Raw genomic sequence first — 21339 nt, forward strand, 5'->3', positions numbered from 1 at the left:
ATTTTAATAATAAAATAGTATAATAAAATATTATAACAATAATACATTTTCTAAATGATAGTAATACAAATATTATATAATAATTTTATTATTGTATTTTATTTGTAAAAATTATCATGTATTATTATTATTACATTAATACATAATAAAACAGTAATTAAAAATTGTTTGTTATTATTATTTTTAGTAGTAGTAGCATTAGTAATAATAATTATTTTTATTATTTGTTGTTATTATTATTTTAATAAATAGTATAATAAAAGATTGTCACAATAACAAATAATATCTAAATGATAAAAAAAATGAAATTATTATATAATAATATTTGTATTACTATTTTATTTGTAAAAATTATTATTTTATTTAAAATATTGTTATTATTATAAAAAAAATATTTTTATTGCTATTTTATTTTATTATAAATACTGTTGTTGTTTGATGGTATTTATTATTAAATGCTAAAATAAAAATACATGTATTATACTGTATGATTGATGTATGAAAACCTATCCTAATTGATTATTGAATGCTTCCAGTATTTGGATAAAGGTGGGCTCCATGTAAACTGCTAATTAAACAGCTGAAATGCATATATGGGGGAGCTGTTTTACCTGCCAAAGGGTTTACATTTCTGTCTTTCCAGTCCTGAGATTTATGCAGCCAGCCTTGTGACGTGACTGTTCTTTGCTGTAGATAAGTAGCACCGCCAGGTCACCTCCCCACCCTCTTCCACTAAAAGGACAATGAAGGAGCAGCAGAATACCAGTGATTCCTCTCTCTCTTCTTTTTCCACCTATCAACATGTTCCTAAATATTCGTGAGCCCCGTCCTGTCCCAGTGTATAGGGGATGTTAAAAGGCTGATAAGTCGGATTCAATGTAAAAATACATTTTATTATGTTTTAATGAGTATGTAATTGGTGTATTCTGGTAAAAGTAAAGGGAGTTTTGCTGAGCCATCCCTCTGGCAATGTCCCTGCAGCCTTGGCTCCAGTCCTACATATTATACAATGTGTTTATGAACAAAGGATGGAAAAGACAGAGCCCATCTCCCCTGACAAAATTACAGCTGTCAAACGATCGGTGAGATCTAAAAGCAATGCTTTGCAATAGCACGTCTCGCCCCGTGCGGAGGGAGAGGCCCACAGTTGTTGGGCTGTGAGTGGGAGACTGCTGTGCTTGTCTGATCTGATATAAAAGTGCTAAAATAGGACATAAAATGGGAATACGGAGCATAATAGAGCGGGAAGACAGATCTGATAAAAGCAGCAGATAAATAAAACATATGATTCCCACATACAAAGGGAGTGCTGGGGATTTAAAGAAATGCAAGCTTGGCTAAATAGATGAAAACATTGCTTTTCAATGTAGCTATCTGCCTTAGAAGCTCCAGGAGCTCTTCACTTATAGGTCAGGACCCCAAAAAACTTGGAGAGTGAGATTTAAAAGGGAACTCCGGCTAAAGGGCAAATTGAGCACACACCTATAAGGAATGTTTCCTCTGCAAATAGATTGGTAATGGAATACACATACTATATCTCCTGCTATAGGGGAACTTAGCACAAGGAGGGCAATAAGATCCTGCAGGCCCTATGTAACTGCCCCGCCCCCTGTTTGTGCTATTGGTTGCTATATATATATATATATCTATCATATCTCTATAGATATGATAGATAGAGATATATAGATAGAGAGATATTAGAAGAGGAAAAGAGATAGATATCTCTATCTCTATCTCTCTATCATCTCTATCTCTATCATCTTCATCTCTATCTCTATCATCTCTATCATCTCTATCTCTATCTCTATCATCTCTATCTCTATCATCTTCATCTCTATCTCTATCATCTCTATCATCTCTATCTCTATCTCTATCATCTCTATCTCTATCATCTCTATCTCTATCTCTATCATCTCTATCTCTATCTCTATCATCTCTATCTCTATCTCTATCATCTCTATCTCTATCATCTCTATCTCTATCATCTCTATCTCTATCATCTCTATCTCTATCATCTCTATCTCTATCATCTCTATCATCTCTATCATCTCTATCTCTATCATCTCTATCTCTATCATCTCTATCTCTATCATCTCTATCTCTATCTCTATCATCTCTATCTCTATCTCTATCTCTATCTCTATCATCTCTATCATCTCTATCTCTATCTCTATCATCTCTATCTCTATCTCTATCATCTCTATCTCTATCATCTCTATCTCTATCATCTCTATCTCTATCATCTCTATCATCTCTATCATCTCTATCTCTATCATCTCTATCTCTATCATCTCTATCTCTATCTCTATCATCTCTATCTCTATCTCTATCATCTCTATCTCTATCTCTATCTCTATCTCTATCTCTATCATCTCTATCATCTCTATCTCTATCTCTATCATCTCTATCTCTATCTCTATCATCTCTATCTCTATCTCTATCATCTCTATCTCTATCTCTATCATCTCTATCTCTATCTCTATCATCTCTATCTCTATCTCTATCTCTATCATCTCTATCTCTATCTCTATCATCTCTATCTCTATCTCTCTAAGAGATAGAGATAGATATATTAGAAGAGGAAGAGAATATATATATATAAAATCTCTTCCTCTTCTAATCCCATCTCCCTTTCTACTCAATAGGTTACATTGTCTTGAAAAAGTATTCACACCCCTTGAAATTTTCCACATTTTGTCATGTTACAACCAAAAATGTAAATAAATGGGTTTATGTGATAGATCAACACAAAGTGGCACATAATTGTGAAGTGGAAGGAAAACGCTAAATGGTTTTCAAAATGTTTTACAAATAAATATATTAAAGTTTGGCGTGTATTTGTATTCAGCCCCCCTGAGTCAATACTTTGTAGAACCACCTTTCACTGCAATTACAGCTGTAACGCCCCGTACACACGGTCGGACATTGATCAGACATTCCGACAACAAAATCCATGGATTTTTTCCGATGGATGTTGGTTCAAACTTGTCTTGCATACACACTGTCACACAAAGTTGGCGGAAAATCCGATCGTTCTGAACGCGGTGACGTAAAACACGTACGTCGGGACTATAAATGAGGCAGTAGCCAATAGCTTTCGTTTCTTAATTTATTCTGAGCATGCGTGGCACTTTGTGCGTCGGATTTGTGTACACACAATCGGAATTTCCGACAACGGATTTTGTTGTCGGAAAATTTTATAGCCTGCTCTCAAACTTTGTGTGTCGGAAATTCCGATGGAAAATGTGTGATGGAGCCTACACACGGTCAGAATTTCCGACATCAAGGTCCTATCACACATTTTCCGTCGGAAAATCCTATCGTGTGTACAGGGCATAAGTCTTTTTGGGGATGTCTCTACCAGCTTTGCACAGCTAGAGAGTGACATTTTTGCCCATTTTTCTTTGCAGAATAGCTCAAGTTCTGTCAGATTGGATGGAGAGCGTCTGTGAACAGCAATTTTCAAGTCTTGCCACAGATTCTCAAATGGATTTAGGTCTGGACTTTGACTGGGCCATTCTAACACGTGAATATGATTTGATCTAAACCATTCCATTGTAGCTCTGGCTGTATGTTTAGGGTCGTTGTCCTGCTGGAAGGTGAACCTCCGCCCCAGTCTCAAGTCTTTTGCAGACTCTAATGCAACGTACACACGAGCGGAAATTCCCCCAGCAAAACTCCGATGAGAGCTTTTTGTCGGAAAATGAGACCGTGTATGCTTCATCGGTCTTTTGCTGGCGGAATTCCAGCCAGCAAAAGATTGATAGCATATTCTCTATTTTTCGGTCGGGAAAAGTTCCTATCCAAAAATGTGATCGTCTGTACAAATTCCGACGCGCAAAGTTCCTACGCATGCTGGGAAACAATTTGACACATGCTCGGAAGCATTGAACTTAATTTTCTCAGCTCATAGTAGTGTTGTACATCACCGCGTTCTTGTGACCGTGTGTATGCAAGGCAAGCTTGAGCGGAATTCTGTCCAAGTTTTTTCCAACGGAAAATCTGCTCGCGTGTACGGGGCATAACAGATTTTCTTCTAAGATTGCCCTGTATTTGGCTCCATCCATCTTCCCATCAACTCTGACCAGCTTCCCTGTCCCTGCTGAAGAAAAGCATCCTCACAACCTGATGCTGCCACCACCATGTTTCACGGTGGGGATGGTGTGTTCAGGGTGATGTGCAGTGTTAGTTTTGCTTCAATTTTGGTTTCATCTGACCAGAGCACCTTCTTCCACATTTGCTGTGTCCCCCACATGGCTTCTCGCAAAAAAACTGCAAATCGGACTTCTTATGGCCACTCTTCCATAAAGGCCAGATTTATGGAGTGCACGACTAATAGTTGTCTCCTCAACTTTATCCCTGACCTGTCTGGTGTGTTCCTTGGCCTTAATGACGCTGTTTGTTCACTAGCGTTCTCTAACAAACCTATGAGGGCTTCACAGAACAGCTGTATTTATACTGAGATTAAATTACACACAGGGGAACTTTATTTACTAATTAGGTGACTTCTAAGGGCAATTGGTTTCACTAGATTTTAGTTAGGGGTATTAGAGTAAAGGGGGCTGAATACAAATGCACGCCACACTTTTCACATATTTGTAAAAAAAATGTAAAACCATTTATCATTTTCCTTCACAATTATGTGTCACTTTTGTGTTGGTCTCTCACATAAATTTCCAATAACATACATTTACGTTTTTGGTTGTAACATGACAAAATGTGGAAAATTTCAAGGGGTATTAAGACTTTTTTAAAGCACGGTATCTCCTGATATAGGGGAACTTAGTACAAGGAGGGCAATAAGATGTTTTTACAACCCTGCAGACCCTGTATCACTCCCCCTGCTAGTACTGTTAGTTGCTATACTACATTTGAGTTCTCTCCCTCTTTTAATCCCATCTTCCTTTCTACTCAATAGGTTACATAGCAGATACTCCAGGCAAGTCTGATTTTAAATTTTTAGCTATGTTGCAATTCACTATATGAAGAGTGAACTGTATGCAGGTTTCCCCGCATCCAATTCGCGTAGCAGGAGATTGTGACCGATTGTGGCCGGTTCACACATCTCTGCAGCGGCTCCGGTGAGAGTTGCACAGGAGCCCTGTGTGTCTTTTGGTCCTTTTCAGGTCTGAATTCAGCCCAAAATTCGGGCTGAAATCGGACCTGAAACGGTGAATGGAGACGCACCGTACTCCTGCTGTGAGCCCCTGCAGTGGTCCAGTGTGAACCCAGCCTTAATGCCGCCTCCCCGGTAGTATATACTTTACCTCCTTGCACCCCTGTGCCTCTCCATTTAACCCCTATAAGCGCTTGTAATTGCTGGGCCATTCTAGTCTGAGCTTATACAAGGCTAAGGACTCTCCTTCCCTCCCACTTGACAGCACTGAACCAATCGCCAAGCACCAGTGTGGTCACATGCTCCCTCATACCTGGGAGTTCCAGGTAATTTATTTGGTCCTGACCATGAATGGAGAGAAGGGGAGTGCAGGAAAGGTATGTGATTCTTAGGAGGAGGACATTAAAGAGAACCTGTTGCTTTGCCCAATGCCTTTAGGACAATTACACATGTTGTGACTTATAAAAGAAACATAATAGTTAGCTAAATTTTTGTTTTTATGTATTTGCCTGGCTTATTTTTCAAAATTAACCAACCCTACCTGGTCTTATGTAGAGATATCAATATTCAGTCTTCTATTAAAATTGATATTCTAAAAATAATTACTTTATTTTTTTTTCCACCTTTTTTGCATTTGTTTAACATTGCTTACATTGAAAGTCAGGAGTGGTAGGTCACCTGACAGCTGCTGTGCAATAAACTGCCTTGTGTTGTCTTTCAGCTCCTGAGTGTGCATAACGGCCTAAGCCTGTGTACATTGTTCCTGCTTGGAGTTTGTACAGTATGTATGGACTTCCTCTTCTAATCCAAAAATATACTTCTAGGCCAAGGGGCTTTTTCACCAATGTTCCTAGTATGTGAGGTGTTAGATTGTGTGAGCGTCTTCTAAATAGATTTGCAAATAAAGCTAATATGAGTAACTCTTTCTCTCTCTCTCTCTCTTCGTATCAGCTTCCTTAATCCCTTGCTCAGCAAGACTCAGATTAGATGGGGAAGGGGTTCCATACTACATTGTATTATGTTGATATAGAACTATGAGACATTGTACTCTCCCTGCCATCAGAGTGATGACTCCTCAGAAGAGTGAGGACTCTTTTAACGTCTAGGCAAGGTTGGTGGCCAAGATGTCTTGATTATCTGCAGTGGTGAAAAGTCACTAACCTGGCTATCTTGTCTGCCTGGATCAAAAATAATTAGGTCAGATAGTCACACTTTGTATCTCATCAGTTTGTTGGGAGTTCATATGTACTGTAACTTTGAGTACGGTTCTGCGGCTGACCTACCTGGCTGGTAGAAGTCTGGGGAGAGCTCTCTCGCCATCATCCTTGCAATGCTGGACTCATTATTACCCGCCTGGGCCGCTTGTTCAGCTCCATCTGCTTTGGCTTTGGCATGTGTAGTCCTGAGGGAAAAGAGAGGTGTACTTTGAGTTACAGTGCTGATGGCTTTTAGATGGTTAAAGCAATGACACCTGGTCCATCCATCCAAATCCAACCAAAACATTTTGGAGTCATTGGAACTGATATTAGGGGCAAATATCCCTAATGTGGACACACCCAGTAATAAGACCTTTGCTAAAAATAGTGGTCGGCTGGCTGTATATGACCCCCATGGAGAGATTTTCCCCACTTCCTCTCCTGTTAAAATGACAGGAAGTTAGGGGAAATGTCCTCAATTGGGGACACATAGGGCTACAAGTCACCATTTGCATAGTACAGCTGTCGGGCCCCAGCAATCAGCAATGGCAGCATTGATCTGTAAAGTGGCTCACATCCCTAGTCCCTGTCACCTAGAGCAGGAACCTCCAAACTTTCCAAACAAAGGACCAGTTTACTGTCCTTCAGACTTTAGGGGGGCCAGATTGTAGCCAGTTGGGGTAGAAAATGTCCCAGGATTGGTATTAGTGGAAGTAAGCAATGTCTCAGGTGTGGTGTTCAGTGCCCCACCACTGGTTTCACTGGGAGGAATAGTGTCTCATCATTGATATTAGTGGGAGGAATAGTGCTCCACCATTGGTATCAGCGGGAGGAATAGTGCTCCACCATTGGTATCAGCGGAAAGGAATAGTGCCCCATCAATGATATTAGTGGGAGGAATAGTGCCCCACCATTTATATTATTGGGAGGAATAGCTCCCCATCGTTAGTGTCAGTTGGGGGAGTTTTGCATCACTCCTAGTGTAAGTGTTAGGTGGGAGGAATAGTGCCCCAAGGGTCAGATTAAGTCTAGCAAGGGGCCGGATCCGGCCATTGGGCCGCAGTTTGGAGACCACTAACCTAGAGCATGATCTCCATCTCCAACCACTCCTGTAGAATGCTCTCTGACTATCTGATCTCTAGTATGTCTGCTGTCTATTACCATTTTCTATATCATTACATATAATTCTATATTATATGTGGCACTTTGGAGACATCAGGGGTCACATTGTAACACCCACCCCCTTTTACCTTGTAGGCTGACAATTACTGACTTACAAAAATGTTTTACTAAAGTTCTCAACTTAAAGCTGAACTCCAGGCACAAAAACCGTCACTGAAATATGCCTCAATAGTCACAAAAATATAGAAATCCATGTTGTGTACACCAAATGCCATTGAACATCCAGATGTTACCTTGTAAAAATAGCAGTGACCTCATCACTGTGCTGTACATTGCCCGAGCAGAGAGAAGGACTGTGGGAGGGACCCAGCAAGCCCCACCCACTACAGGTTGCCTGCAGAAACCTAAATGAGGGGGCGGAGACAAGACCAGTCACCCAGCCCTAGGAGAGAGAGCAGCAGTGACTGGTCTTTATTACAAGCCTCACATTGGATTACTGTAAAGAATCACAGATCTGATAAAAAAAACACAAACCACACCAAGATTCAATAAGAAAACACATGTTGAATGTATTTGGATAATATTTGTTTCTCCCAGAGTTCAGCTTTAATTCCAATTCCTATTCTGACATTTTATATGTACAGGTACTAAGGCATACATCGCTTTTAGTAAATGTTGCTTTTTGCTATAAAGGAATGTAGACCCTGGAATGTGACTGTGTATACATAGTTCAGATATTTGGGACAGCTGTATGTACAGCCTCCTCTGGTGACAAACCACATTCCAAAATGGACACAGCAAATAGGCCAAAACCTGCACAGGCATAATGGAAACAGATATGCAATAAACAATCTTGTATTACCATATTACATTTATCTGTTACCCAATAAAGGTTAAAATATCTCTTTGGATATTTTATATCCCTTTTTAAAGGGAAGGTTTTGGCTTACATACTATTTTCACATTTTACATGCTTGCTGTATCCTATTACCCCTATTGTACTGCATATACTGTAGCGCTCTCTTCTAGTTGGACTGCTAGGCAAGTTTACTTTTTAGCTCCATTGTACTGAATGGAGCAGTGATTGATTGTGTTGGTCTGTTCCGGTTTTCCTGAATTGAGAGTTTTATTACTCCCATCTGCCTCTGAATGAAGTTTCCAGAGCATAGGATGGGGAGATTCGAATGATCAGTTAAATATTTATCATGCTAAAACCAATCCCTGGAAGGAGGCATCCAGAAGGTGGTGGGAAAAGTAATAAATGTGCAGAAGGTCTGAGCCTCCAGTGAGGGTTCCAGTTCTCTTGGGGCTGCTGCCCCTTGAGGCAGCTCTACTAAGTCAAGAAATAGCAGTCTGGGCCTCAGCAGCTGCTGGGCTGAGGGCCTGGAGAGAATTGCCAAAGGATTATACCAGCTGGAGAGTATTGCACTGAAGTCCTGGTCTGGAGAGGGATCTTGTTATCTGCCTCACTGGGATGTGAATACTGGGTGGCAGACAGCTCCTGGGGTACTGAATAAAGACTTTGTTGGGGACTATTAGTTGTGCAATACCAAAAGGGTACTAAGTGCTAGAGGTTGCTGTATGGGCTGCTACTGTAGGGTCCTAGATATGATGACAATTCCCTGTTGCCTCCAGGAAAAGCTGCTATTGGAAGATTAGAGAGTTTGTCTTCCAATTATTGCTAATGATCATTTTGTAGTTTCCTGTGACCTCTCCACTGTTAAAGTTTTTCATTAATAAATACTAAATAGACTTCCCCTTGACTGAACCTGAATTGTCGGTGTGCGTGGGACTGTGCTTGTGTGATTGGCAGGCTCTGTACTACAGTGGGCAACCTGGGCATATTTCCAGTGGCCCCTGCGAGGGTAAGCGCTACATATGGATTTGTAAATTCCCACTCTTGAAGTGGACTCCACTACAATCACTTCATTGAATGTAATTTTTAATTTTTTTTTACTGTGTATCAAATATATATAATACTTGTATATATCGTACAGAATGCCAGGGTTGGAACCTGGACAGTAGGTTGAGTTGTAGTCCCTTTTAAGGGGGACAGTTTTGAATGTTGAGTTCTCGCCCATGCAGGGTTGGGGGTTCCAAGGTAGTCTGGAGAGGATCTGTTTTCAGTAGTCTCTGGATTGGTAAATTCTTATTAGAGTCTCAGAATTTTGGAGGTTCAAAGAGTTTTGGGTAGGAAGAACCTCCAAACCCTGATTACAGGGACTCTGGTCCTGAAGGGGTTAACCTGGGTACATCTGAGTCCTGAAAAAGGAAGAGGAAACATTTGACACCTGTCTGTGAGAAGGATTGCTGGACACACCTTGGTGAGCAGGGTAAACTAAGCTTGGGTTCCAGAGCAATGAAAACCTCAAATTTGAGACCCCTGAATCAGAAGCCCCAGTGTAGGACTGTTATAGTGGCGGTGAGTCATACTCTTATTTTGCTTTTGGACCATATTTATGGACTACTCTGTGTTTGTTTGCTGAAAAAAGCTGTTGTTTTCAGGACTGTTTGCAAGTTCAATAAAGTCTGTCACTTTTACAAGTGACTGGCTGTGATCCTGAGCCCCATATCACTATATACTGTGTGTATATACTGTGTGTGTGTGTGTGTGTGTGTGTGTGTATATGTATATGTGTATGTATGTATATATATATATATATATATATATATATATATATATATATATATATATATATATATATATATATATATATGTATGTAGCCTTGAAAAAGTATTAATACCCCTTGAAATTTTCCACATTTTGTCATGGTACAACCAAAAACTTAAATGTATTTTATCTGGATTTTATGTGATAAACCAACACAAAGTGCCACATAATTGTGAAGTGGAAGGAAAATGATAAATGTTTTTCAAAATTATAAAAAAAATTTTTTTCTTTTCTACATTCCCCATTGATAACGTCATTTATGACGAAACGCGTCTAGAGGAGGATACGTGCTGACATCCCCACGCAATCACACTAGGAGGACGGGTTATTTACAGCCGGCCGGCTCTGTTATCGTAACGCGATTTTTTAATCTTTTAAAATGTAAGTGCAATACTTTATCTATTAAATATTTGTTGAGGCAATATTACGCTATGGATGGTTTCTTTCCTTTATTTATGGCTGGGTTATTGGGCCTCTAATCCAAGTCGTATGTGTCAGGAGCATTTGGATCATCTATGCAGCCATCCAGTTTCCAGCTTACTTGATGATTTTCCACACAAGCAAAGGCCCTGGCTGGGTTTAAGCCATCTGCCTGACTTTGCTTGCCAGCTGGTAAGCAGGTTTTTCTTAAGGTGGTGGCACGTTCTGTTTGTCCTAGCTCACTCTGGTGTTTGATCCACACTAAAGATTGAACTGTTATCATATAATTTATTTGTATCTGCAAGCGATTGTTTGAACTTTCCCATCAAGTAGCGCAGCTTCCATTTACTATTTTCTACGTGTGTTTGTACCAATGTATATGTGTGTGTGTGTGTGTCTATAATATACACATAAACTGTATATGTATTTTTTGTAAAAAAAAGAAAATTATATAAAAAAATAAATACTATTGCTCAGTAGTGATAAAAGAAATCCCATTCAATGCTGTTAGAAAATGGTACAGATAATAAACTCATCTCCAAGGCTCTTATATTTATGTAGAACACGTATTCTATTTCATCTTTCTGTCGAAGATTTACACTTTCCATGGTAACTGAACAGGTGAATTGCAATGTAACATATATATTTATGTCTACTGCTGTATAATAAACTTGCTAAACTGCAGTAATTGGATATTGTAAAGAAATGTGGATAAAGATTTCTCATAGTAGAGGCAGGGAGAAGCAGCGATGACAAATATAGGCAAGGCGAAGCTCCTATGACAGATATAAGATATATATCAATGCTTTTATTGGGGTCAACTGCTTTTAATAGAGCTCAGGAGCAAATTTATGGCATTTTGCAAACACACAGACCAGATATATAGTGCATTAAATTGAAAGGGACAAGGCTCAGAGGAATGATTAGATATTGAATGGTCATGAAATATTAGCTGTCTAAGCTAAGTTTTTAAAACAGAAAAAAACTCAATCAATGAAATTGAACATTTTTGATAGGATGTTAAATGCAATCTATTTAAAGTCTGCAGCTTTTAATAAATAACTGGTGATCCTGCCGTGAAGGTCCTTGTATAGGCACCTGCTCTGTCCCTGATGGAGACTTCAGACGGCAAAGTTTATTTGTAAATGCATTGTAATAATGTTTACAATAATTAATAAAATTATTATTTCAATCAAAGTTGTTCTTATTTATTAATCCTCCTTCTCCTAGCAATTTTTTTTATTTAGTTTGTAAACCTTTTTGATGGATTACTAGATTTTAAAAGTGTTTTGGGCAAAGGGGGTGGGAAGAAAATTCAAGGTCTTCCCTACCTGGCCATTTATTCCTGAGATCACTTATCAACAGCTGGAAGGTTACAAGGTCCTCGGGCCACTGAACATCTAATAGGATGTAGGTCCCTGGGCCACCCAAGAGTTGATAGGTTATTTGTCCACTGGTCCACCCTAGAGCTGGTACAGATATACCCGACCAACCAACATCTGTAGGGTTATAGGTGTACTGAGCCAACCAACCTCTGAATGGTTACAGGTCCACTGGACCACCCAAAAACCATAAGGTTACAGGTTTCCTGGGCCAGTCTAAAGCCGTAAGGTTACAAGTCCACTGGGCCATTCTACAGTCATAAGGTTACAAGTCCCCTGGGCCAGTCCACACCTGAAAGGTTACAGGTCCCCTTGGCCCATTCAACAGCTGGAAGTTTGTGGGTCTCCTAGGCTGGAAAGTTACAAGTGCTCTGGGCCACTCAACAGCTGGAAAGTTACAGGTTACCTAGGCCACCCAACAGCTGGAAGGTTACAGATCCTCTGAGACAGCAAACTGCTGGAAGGTTACAGGTCTTCCAGGCCACTCAACAGCTGGAAGGTTGCAGGTTCCCTGGGCCACTCAACAGCTGTCAGGTAACAAGTTCACTGGGCCACCCAACAGCTGGAAGGCCAGGTCCCCTGGGCAATTCAACAGCTGGAAAGTTACAATTTCCCTGGGCCACTCAGCAGCTGGAAATGTACAGTTTCCCTGGTCCAATCAACAGCTGGAAAGTTACATGTCACCTAGTCCACCCAACAGCTAGAAGGCTACAGGTCCTCCAGGGCAGCAAACTGCTGAAAGGTTACAAGTCTTCCAGGCCACCCAACAGGTCCTCGAGGGCATCAAACCTCTAGAAGGCTACAGGTTCTCCAGGCCACCCAACAGCTGGAAGGCCAGATCCTCTGGGCCATTAACAGTTGGAATGTTACGAGTCTCCTGGGCCACCCTACAGCTGGAAAGTTACAAGTTCCCTGGGCCCCTCAGCAGCTGGAAATGTACACCCAACAGGTCCTCGACGGCATCAAACTGCTAGAAGGTTACAGGTTCTCCAGGCCACCCAACAGCTCGACATGGATCACCCAGCTTCTGTAAGGTTACAGACCCCACACTATCTATGCTGCTAGACCGTAGTGATAATTCCACTTTCCTAGGTCTAGTGATAAAGGTCATATCTCATCTCATATACTGAACCTGAAATAACCAGGTAGCAGCAGCATTTTGCTCCAGTGTGAAGATTACAGGCAGGAAACCGAGTTCACCCTGAGCTAAGTATACAACGCCAGCTGTTGTCTGTCCATGTCGGGGGTGAAGTGCTGCGAAGGACATTATAGAAATGGAGCAAAGAGAAAAAGGCATCGCGTTTCTACAGAAATACCCATGTACCTCAAAGGATTATGGTAAACGTTCTGCAGAACTCAAAGAATGTGTGCTGAGACATTCTTAAAATGCTGAAACCTAAACCCATGACTTAAATAACCTGCTGCCACCGTCCATGAGGCCGGCCACCACATGCGGAAAATTAAACGAGGTCCTGTTTATAGCTATGAAAATCGAGAAAGTTGAAGAATTATTGATATACAGTATCAACCTTATTCATCAGGGTGGCTTTTCTTGGTGCCCTCACCAGTCGGATAGTGTTTATCAGTTATGTATGAGCAACATTCTATCATGCTAAAACATGTTCATTAACACAGCACAAAATCCCCAATATCCTTATATAACCCCTGTATACAGTATGTATGATACACCACAATGAAAATGCTTAGCACAAACTTACAGAAATGTATGTGTGTGTGTGTGTGTGTGTGTGTGTGTGTATATGTGTGTGTGTGTGTGTGTATGTATGTATGTATGTATGTATGTATGTATGTGTGTATATATATATATATATATATATATATATATATATATATATATATATATATATATGTGTATGTATGTGTGTGTGTATGTGTATATATATATATATATATATATATATATATATATATATATATATATATAATATTTATTTATTGTGTTTTCAGAGCTTTTTTTAAAGTTTCAATCACCAGATAATACTGTTCTGCCATGAAGAAGAAATGCTGTAAAAAGGAAAAAGAGAAATCTTCCTTCCCAGTTCCTATACAATACAAACATTGCAGCACCCCTATAAATCAAGCAAAAAAATCAATCAAAATAAAGCTGAATTCCAGTACTATAATACTCCCCTTCAATCAGCAGTTGTCCCCCGCAGTACTTCTTCTGCACCACAAGATGTCAGTCTTCCAGGGGGGTATGTACACTTGTTTATGTTTTTGTTGTTGTTTGTGTGTCTTGTGTGATTGATTGTGGGGTTTTTTTTTTTGTTTTTTTTTTTTTGTAAGGGGGTCTCGTGGAGGGGATGGCTAGAGTTGGTAGGTTTTCTGAAGCCCGTATTTTAGATTTAAATCTATGCCTTTACAGTGCAAATGCTGAAATCATGTGACCCAGATTAAATCTAAATAATAACAGTGTTAACCTAAACTAGCTCCTCAAAAAGCCATAAACTAAACCCAAAATCCTAACCACCATCCCAGGTTCCAAAACTTCAGTTATATCCAAAATGTCAACATTTTAAAGTGTTCCCAAAAAAGATGAATATTCTAGTATCTGCAGTGATATCAATAATCCCCAACATGCACCTTCACCCCAATGAATGGACAAACATACTACAAGATTCCAGATCAGGAAAGTCGGAGACAGATCCTTTGTCCTTATAGTATACAAGTTCCAGGTCAAGGGCTCAGTTTTGCAAACCAAATTTAGCCTGACAGCCAGGCATTTTAGCATTCATGCCCTGTACACACGATCGGACATTCCGACAAAATCCATGGATTTTTTTCCGACGGATGTTGGCTCAAACTTGTCTTGCATACGCACGGTCACACAAATCTTGTCGGAAATTCCGAACCTCAAGAACACATACAACACGTACGACGGCACTAGAAAAAGGAAGTTCAATAGCCAGTGCGCCACCCAATGGGCTCCTTCTGCTAATCTCGTTTTAGAAGTTTGGTGAAAGACGATTCGCGATTTTCAGCCTCGTGCTTTTCCGATCGTTACTGCTCTTCAGTTTGTGCTTGTGGGTTCGTATCTGATTTTCGGTGCATGTAGTCAGTTCGCATTTGTTTTTCAGTGCGTATTTTATAGTACGTATTTGATTTTGCAGTGCGCTCTTGTCCGCTCATTTCTGATTTTCAGCTCTCTTTTCTCAGGCCTTTCTGTTTTTCGGTGCGTTCTGTTAGTTCGTTCTGACTAGCCGACCGTTTTGAAGCCATGTTGCGGGTACGTACCCATCGTAGACTTGCTGTGCAGGGGCTTGTTGTTAGGGTTCTTATTACTTTGACCCAAGCCCAGAACATGAACAGGGCGGGGAGGAGTTCATGGACCAAGAATTGGTTGCTCCAGCGTGACCAATTCTCGCACATGCCTTTGTTGCGGGAGATCAAGGAGAATAATCCTGATGATTTCAGGAATTATCTCTGGATGACGGACCCCGTTTTTCACCGTCTGTTGGCATTGCTGTCCCCTTATATTACCAAGCAGGACACCTGCATGCGGCAAGCCATCACTCCCGAACAGAAGCTATTCTCCACGTTACGGTACTTGGCGACAGGGAGAAGTCTGCAGGACATCAAGTTCTCGACAGGCATCTCCCCCCAGGCCCTGGGGATCATTATTCCAAAGACCTGTTCTGCCATCATTTAGGTCCTGCAGAAGGACTATAGTAAGGTAAGATTTCTCCTTTAACATCACATTATATGTATTTAATTTTTGATAATGTATTGTATTTCTTTCATCATTCCCTAATTACCATGATTGTAATATGCTGTGAATGTCCCCTTTGTTCTCATGCATGCTGGAATTTTTAAAAGTTCCTTTTTTGTCCTTCATGCATATTTGCCTTCACTAACCTCCCCAGCATGCTATCCTGGGCCCATACACACTTAGCCTAGTCACTTAACAATTTATTTTGTCAGCTCCATTGTAGTGCTTTACCCTAAACACACCCTAAAATGTGTAAAAATGTTATTTGTGTCCTTAAATTCACGCAGAGTGCCTGAGGCTTTTTTTGGGGGTCCCAAACTCATTTGGAACCCTCCCTCCCCCAACCGCTAAGTCAACCAATACCAAACCTCTATCTGCTGACTTTGCCAAACCCATACACACCATACCTACCTCTTTTTTGGTCATATTTATGGATGAATTCACCAAAGCATGTAGTCCAAGGGCCTGCCTGAATACTTTCAAATGGTACTGTTTAAAGTTTTGTTCTCTTATTATCTTGATAGTTAATTGTAGAATGAAAAAATGTGCTTCAGTTTGTACAGTGTGTATTTATAATTTTTTTATTTTGACACTTCTTACCTGTCCAGTGGGCTGCCAATAGTGTAAGTAAGGAGGGGCTGGCCAAAGGAAAACACATTATTTATGCATTCAGCTCTCATGGAACTGGAGAGGGTTACCTGTCCAAAACATCCCGCCCCCTATAATTTTTACAATGGGCCATCAGAGAGGGTGAGGAATCTGATAAGTGTACTTTATATATTTGTCTTTAAATACTCCTTCAAATAAATCTTATACTGATGTTGGCCAAGAATGTTTGTGTTTTAATCTGCTTGCAATGTTTATGTGCAAAATTACTAATTTAATTTTTTTTGTTTGACTCCACAGTTTCCTTGAACGCCACAGAAATGGCAGACTGTGGCATCCCAGTTTGCCCAGCGGTGGGACTTTCCCAACTGCGGAGGGTCAATAGATGGGAAACACGTCCTCATTGTACCACCCCCAACTCGGGGTCATACTATTATAATTACAAGGGGGTTAGCAGTATAGTGTTGTTGGCGGTGGTGTCAGCGACTTACGAGTTTCTGTATGTGGACGTGGGGAAAAATGGCCAGATGTCGGATGGTGGAGTCACATCGCCCAGATGGAGTTTTACAGATGGCTCCAGAATGGCAGCTTGGGCTTGCCACCTCCGGAAGAAAATGTGGCGGGACTCCCGTTTGTCTTTGTCGTGGATGAAGCTTTTGCGCTGGGGACCATCTTCTGTGGCCATTCCCGATGAGGACCCTCACCCCGGACCAAAGGGTTTTTAATTACCGGATGGCCAGAGCCAGAAGAGTGGTTGAAAATGCCTTTGGAATAATGGCCAGCTGGTTCCACCTATTTCTGACAGCGATCCATGTGGCGGAATATAAACTGAATCATATTGTCCTTGCCTGTTGCATTCTCTACAATTTCCTATGGAAAAATGCTATAAACTATGTGGCCTCAGTTGGGACTGAGGCCGGAGTTCCAAATCCAACTACCTTGACCACACTTGAACCTGGCCGTCCTGGCTTGCCCCCCCAAAGCGCCCGCAAAGTTAGACAGAAGTATCTCGAGTACTTTGTGGGTAGGGGGGCCATTGATATGCCAGATAATGTGTGAAACTTTTCTCAAATAAATATTTTTGGTACAAACTGAACTCATATTTCATTTGATTTACTGCTTGTGTTCCCTTTAGCTTTCTCCTAGATTCTCCAATGGCCTTTTTATGGCAAACGTAATTTATTTGATACATGAGGTGACAATCTCTTCTTTAGCCAAATATTATGTTGTGGGTCTGCTACACACACACACACACACCTTGTTTTTGTTGTTTATGTAATGTATTAATGATAAAAAGATTCATCATTTTCAGCACCATGAATGAATTTTGGGGAGTCACGAAAATGGCCTGATTGTGGCAAATTATAAAGCACTGTGGGAGTTATTTACTAAAGGAAAATCCACTTTGCACTCCAAGTGCACTGCAAAAGTGCACTTGAAAGTGCACTTGTAGTGCAAAGTGAATTTGGCTTTAGGAAATAACCCCCATTGTTACTGTAAACAACAACTTACTCCAAAAACTGCTATTGAGCATTGAAAGAAGAAGCCACACATTGTTGAGTCTGTGCACCCTGTGCACATTCACATGTGCGTTAGAAAAGGGTTTTTGAACAAACCAACATATTTTAGAAATAACATTTTTGGTATAGACAGTACAAATAGGCATGTTTAAAACCATAAAACAATACCCAATTCGGGAACTTGCAAAGTTCAACTTAGAAAAAATGAAGGCAAGATCAGACATTAGTATGTCCAAACTGTGTTGATCTTGCCTTCATCAGATGAGGTGATGTCACCCCTATGAAAGCCAAATTTTGAAGATGCACACAAATTGAGAGTCAAAATGAGGATTTCCCTCCTGATCCCATGCCTAATGTTAACATGTGCTAGCTCCCATCATGGGGGATCAATGGACGTGTTTTGGGGGTGCAACCCCATCCTCTCAGCTACTTTAGTACATTGATATCCCGTGATGGCAGATAGCACATGTGTGCATCTTCAAAATTTTGGCTTTCAAGATACTTAAAAAATTGGTGAAAAGTAACAAAAAAATTAAGACTTTAGGTGTTTTTTAGTTTCGGCCTAAAACATCAATGATGTTTTTGAGTCTTTTTTCAATATCGTTGATGTCTTCCTTGATCTTTTGTAAATCACGATTGCACACCATGATCTCTCCGATGAGGACGTGTGCACTTGCACTTGTGAAATGCGAATCTTCTTCCACAACATCCACATCACCTAAAATTAAAAAACACACCATGTATTATAAATATGCAGGCATCCATCTACTACCTGAAGCTGTGGTCTCAAACACTCACCTGTTGTGGTCACTATTTCACCCACTTCATAAACTTCTCCTTCCTCCACATCTTCTGGTTGTGGTGTGGGGATTTGCTTTTCTTTCGGAGGTGGGGGGGTACCTGGTGTCCTCAGATGTCCCGATTCTTTTCTCCCCTATGTGAATAAAAAGAGGTATACTTTGCACACAGATATTTGAGGCCAATAGTAATATGAAACATTGCTTGGAAGAGTCGTACAATTGTCTTTTTTGGCAGAGTTCCAAGCTAAAGACATTATTTTTTTTCCCTTTCTAAAGCTGGAATACTTACCTTTTTTTGTACAATTTTCATACATGGAGACACTCCTAGTATCCACTGGAGCACCTGTGTGGGACACCCCAAAAAGTTTGTTCTGTTTGTGCTGCTTCGTGATGTGTAAACAGCTGCTGAGTGTCCTCTCCTTACTCTGAATCAAGTTTGCATTTCATTCTAGTACAAACCCATCTAGACAATGTCATAAACTTCTTTTAATACAAATAGGCCTGAACAAATGTAGTTAACCTGTATCTGCCAAAAACATCCTATTAATGGGTGAACGAACAATGTTTACTACGAACGATTACTGTGCCCACGAACCTGTAAGTTGCCATTTTAAAATTTACAACAGTAAAGAAAAGCACATGGAGCAGCATGCAAGTAATAATAATAATAATAATAGGAACACACGACAACTACTTACTTTTTTGAAGAACTCTCTTGATCCTTCTGTACTGATCGTGCTCCCTCAATTTCAGGTCTGACCAGTTGGTCCTTGGATCGCCGTACCCGAAAATTCCGGCGCAGACTCTTTAAACTTTAGCCATGATCTTGGCCTTTCTGATATTTGGGTTTGGGTAAGGTCCATGCTTCCCATCATAGTCGGCCCTCTTCAAGATGCCCACCATCTCCACCATCTCTATAAAGGACATATTTGAGACCTTAAATCTCCTCTGGGATCGGGACGTTCGTGGCTCTGGGCTTTCGTCGTTGCTGCTGCTGTCTGCATGCACTTGCTCTTTCTCCGCCATGTGCTCTCCCCACTGCGCAGAAAGAGAAGAGGCGGGAAATAGACTAGAAAGAAGGTCAGGGGCGGGCGGAGTTTCACACATGCGCAGTGTATATAAAGCATAACACGCGTGCGTCGTATGTACGATCTGTGAGCGGAGGAAGGAGTATCAGAAGCGCCGATCGTTAGAACGAAGGTACAATTTGAACTTGGGGCATCAGTGGTCTACACTGCTTATAGATTGAGGCCTATATTGGGTCAAGATTAGGAGAGTTTAGCCTGACATTAGGGTTTGTCTTGTGTTGTGTCTTGCAGAGAAAATGGATGGCTTCAATGACCACAACTTCCTCCCCATATTCATAGACAAGTACAGGGAGCTGCCCTGTCTGTGGCAGGTGAAACATCCGCATTATAATCATAATTAAAAGAGGCATGCAGCGCTAGAGAAGCTGCTGGAGTTGGTGAAGCCGCAGATCCCCACGGCACCCATCCCCTATTTAAAGGCAAAAATTGGTGGGCTGAGGAGGACTTATAATAGGGAGCGCAATAAGGTCCAGGATCAGGAGCAGCAGCAGATGCCATTTATGTCCCCAGGCTGTGGTACTATGACAGACTGCGTTTTCTGTCAGACCAGACTGAAGTCAGGCAATCCCTCTCAACCCTTCCTTCCACTCTTCCTTCCACGCTTCCTTCCACCCCAGCTGAGGCTTCCCACGTTCAACCTGGGCCTTCCAGCCAGGAAGAAGTGGAGGAGCCCAGCTTGAGCCAGGTAAAGCATTGTTCTACATATTTTTTGTCGTAAAATTAATGATGTTAACTAGATGTTGTTATTGATCACTCATTGCTGATTTAATAAAGTGTTTTACATATCAATAGACAGTAGTGGCCAAAAATGTTTGGGACAAGAAGGAAAAATGCTGGGGTCAGAATGATAGTCTTTTCTATTTGTTAACATTCAATTTGCAACAGTCATGAGCTGAAAATTGTGTGTGATTGATGAACCAAAAACTAAAACTATGTTCTTTTTTCATACACCGGAAAGCCTCAGCCAGGAGGAGGGCGTGGAATGTGGCAGCCAGGAGGAGGGCGTGGAATGTGGCAGCCAGGAGGAGGCTGTGGAATGTGGCAGCCAGGGGGTGGCGGGGGTAAGTGACAGCCAGAGGGTGGCCGTGCCCAGTAGCCTGACAGAATCCCAGGTCCCTCCCCTCCGCCTTCCAACCAAAAGGTCTAGGAAGGGAAGTAATGCGCAGGAGGCAGCACTTGGGCTGATTCAGGAGGCTAAAGTGGCCCTCAGAGCCACCCCCACTCCTCAAGAGGCCTTTGCCTGCATGACTGTCGGCAAAATGCAGGAAATGGAGGAGGGCCAATGCCTCTTGTGTGAGGAAATTATGTATACAACCCTAAATAAGGGGTTGAGGGGACAAATCACAACCAAAACACACCTGTGTGAGTTGGACCATCCGCCTCCTCCACCTCCTGCCACACCTCCAACACCACAGCCACAGCCAGGAAGCAAGCGGGGAAGGAAGAGTGGAAGTAAGACAAAGTGATGGCCTGGGTTCAGTCTGGTCTGACAAAAGATGCAGGCTGTTCTATGACCACAGCCTGGGGACATATATGTCATCTGCTGCTGTTCCTGATCTCTTGTAGTCTGGGAACGGATTGTGCCCACTATTATATGGACTCCTCAGGCTACCTATTCGGTGTGTAAAATAGTTGATGTGTGCCCTGGGGTACAAAGGCTTTCCCAATTTCACCAGTTTCTCCAGTG

At 41.2% G+C, this 21339-nt stretch overlaps 1 protein-coding gene across 1 annotated transcript in view; it reads right to left on the reverse strand.

Annotated features, from left to right (window-relative positions):
- Positions 1-21339, reverse strand: part of JPH2 (junctophilin 2) — a 137880-nt gene that overhangs the window by 6997 nt on the left and 109544 nt on the right. Inside the window, exon 3 of the mRNA XM_073607592.1 lies at positions 6400-6518. Coding sequence (XP_073463693.1) covers positions 6400-6518 — 119 coding nt within the window. The remainder of the gene's footprint in view (positions 1-6399; positions 6519-21339) is intronic.

Source organism: Aquarana catesbeiana, linkage group LG12, assembly GCF_042186555.1.
Source record: "Aquarana catesbeiana isolate 2022-GZ linkage group LG12, ASM4218655v1, whole genome shotgun sequence".
Lineage (NCBI taxonomy): Eukaryota > Metazoa > Chordata > Amphibia > Anura > Ranidae > Aquarana > Aquarana catesbeiana.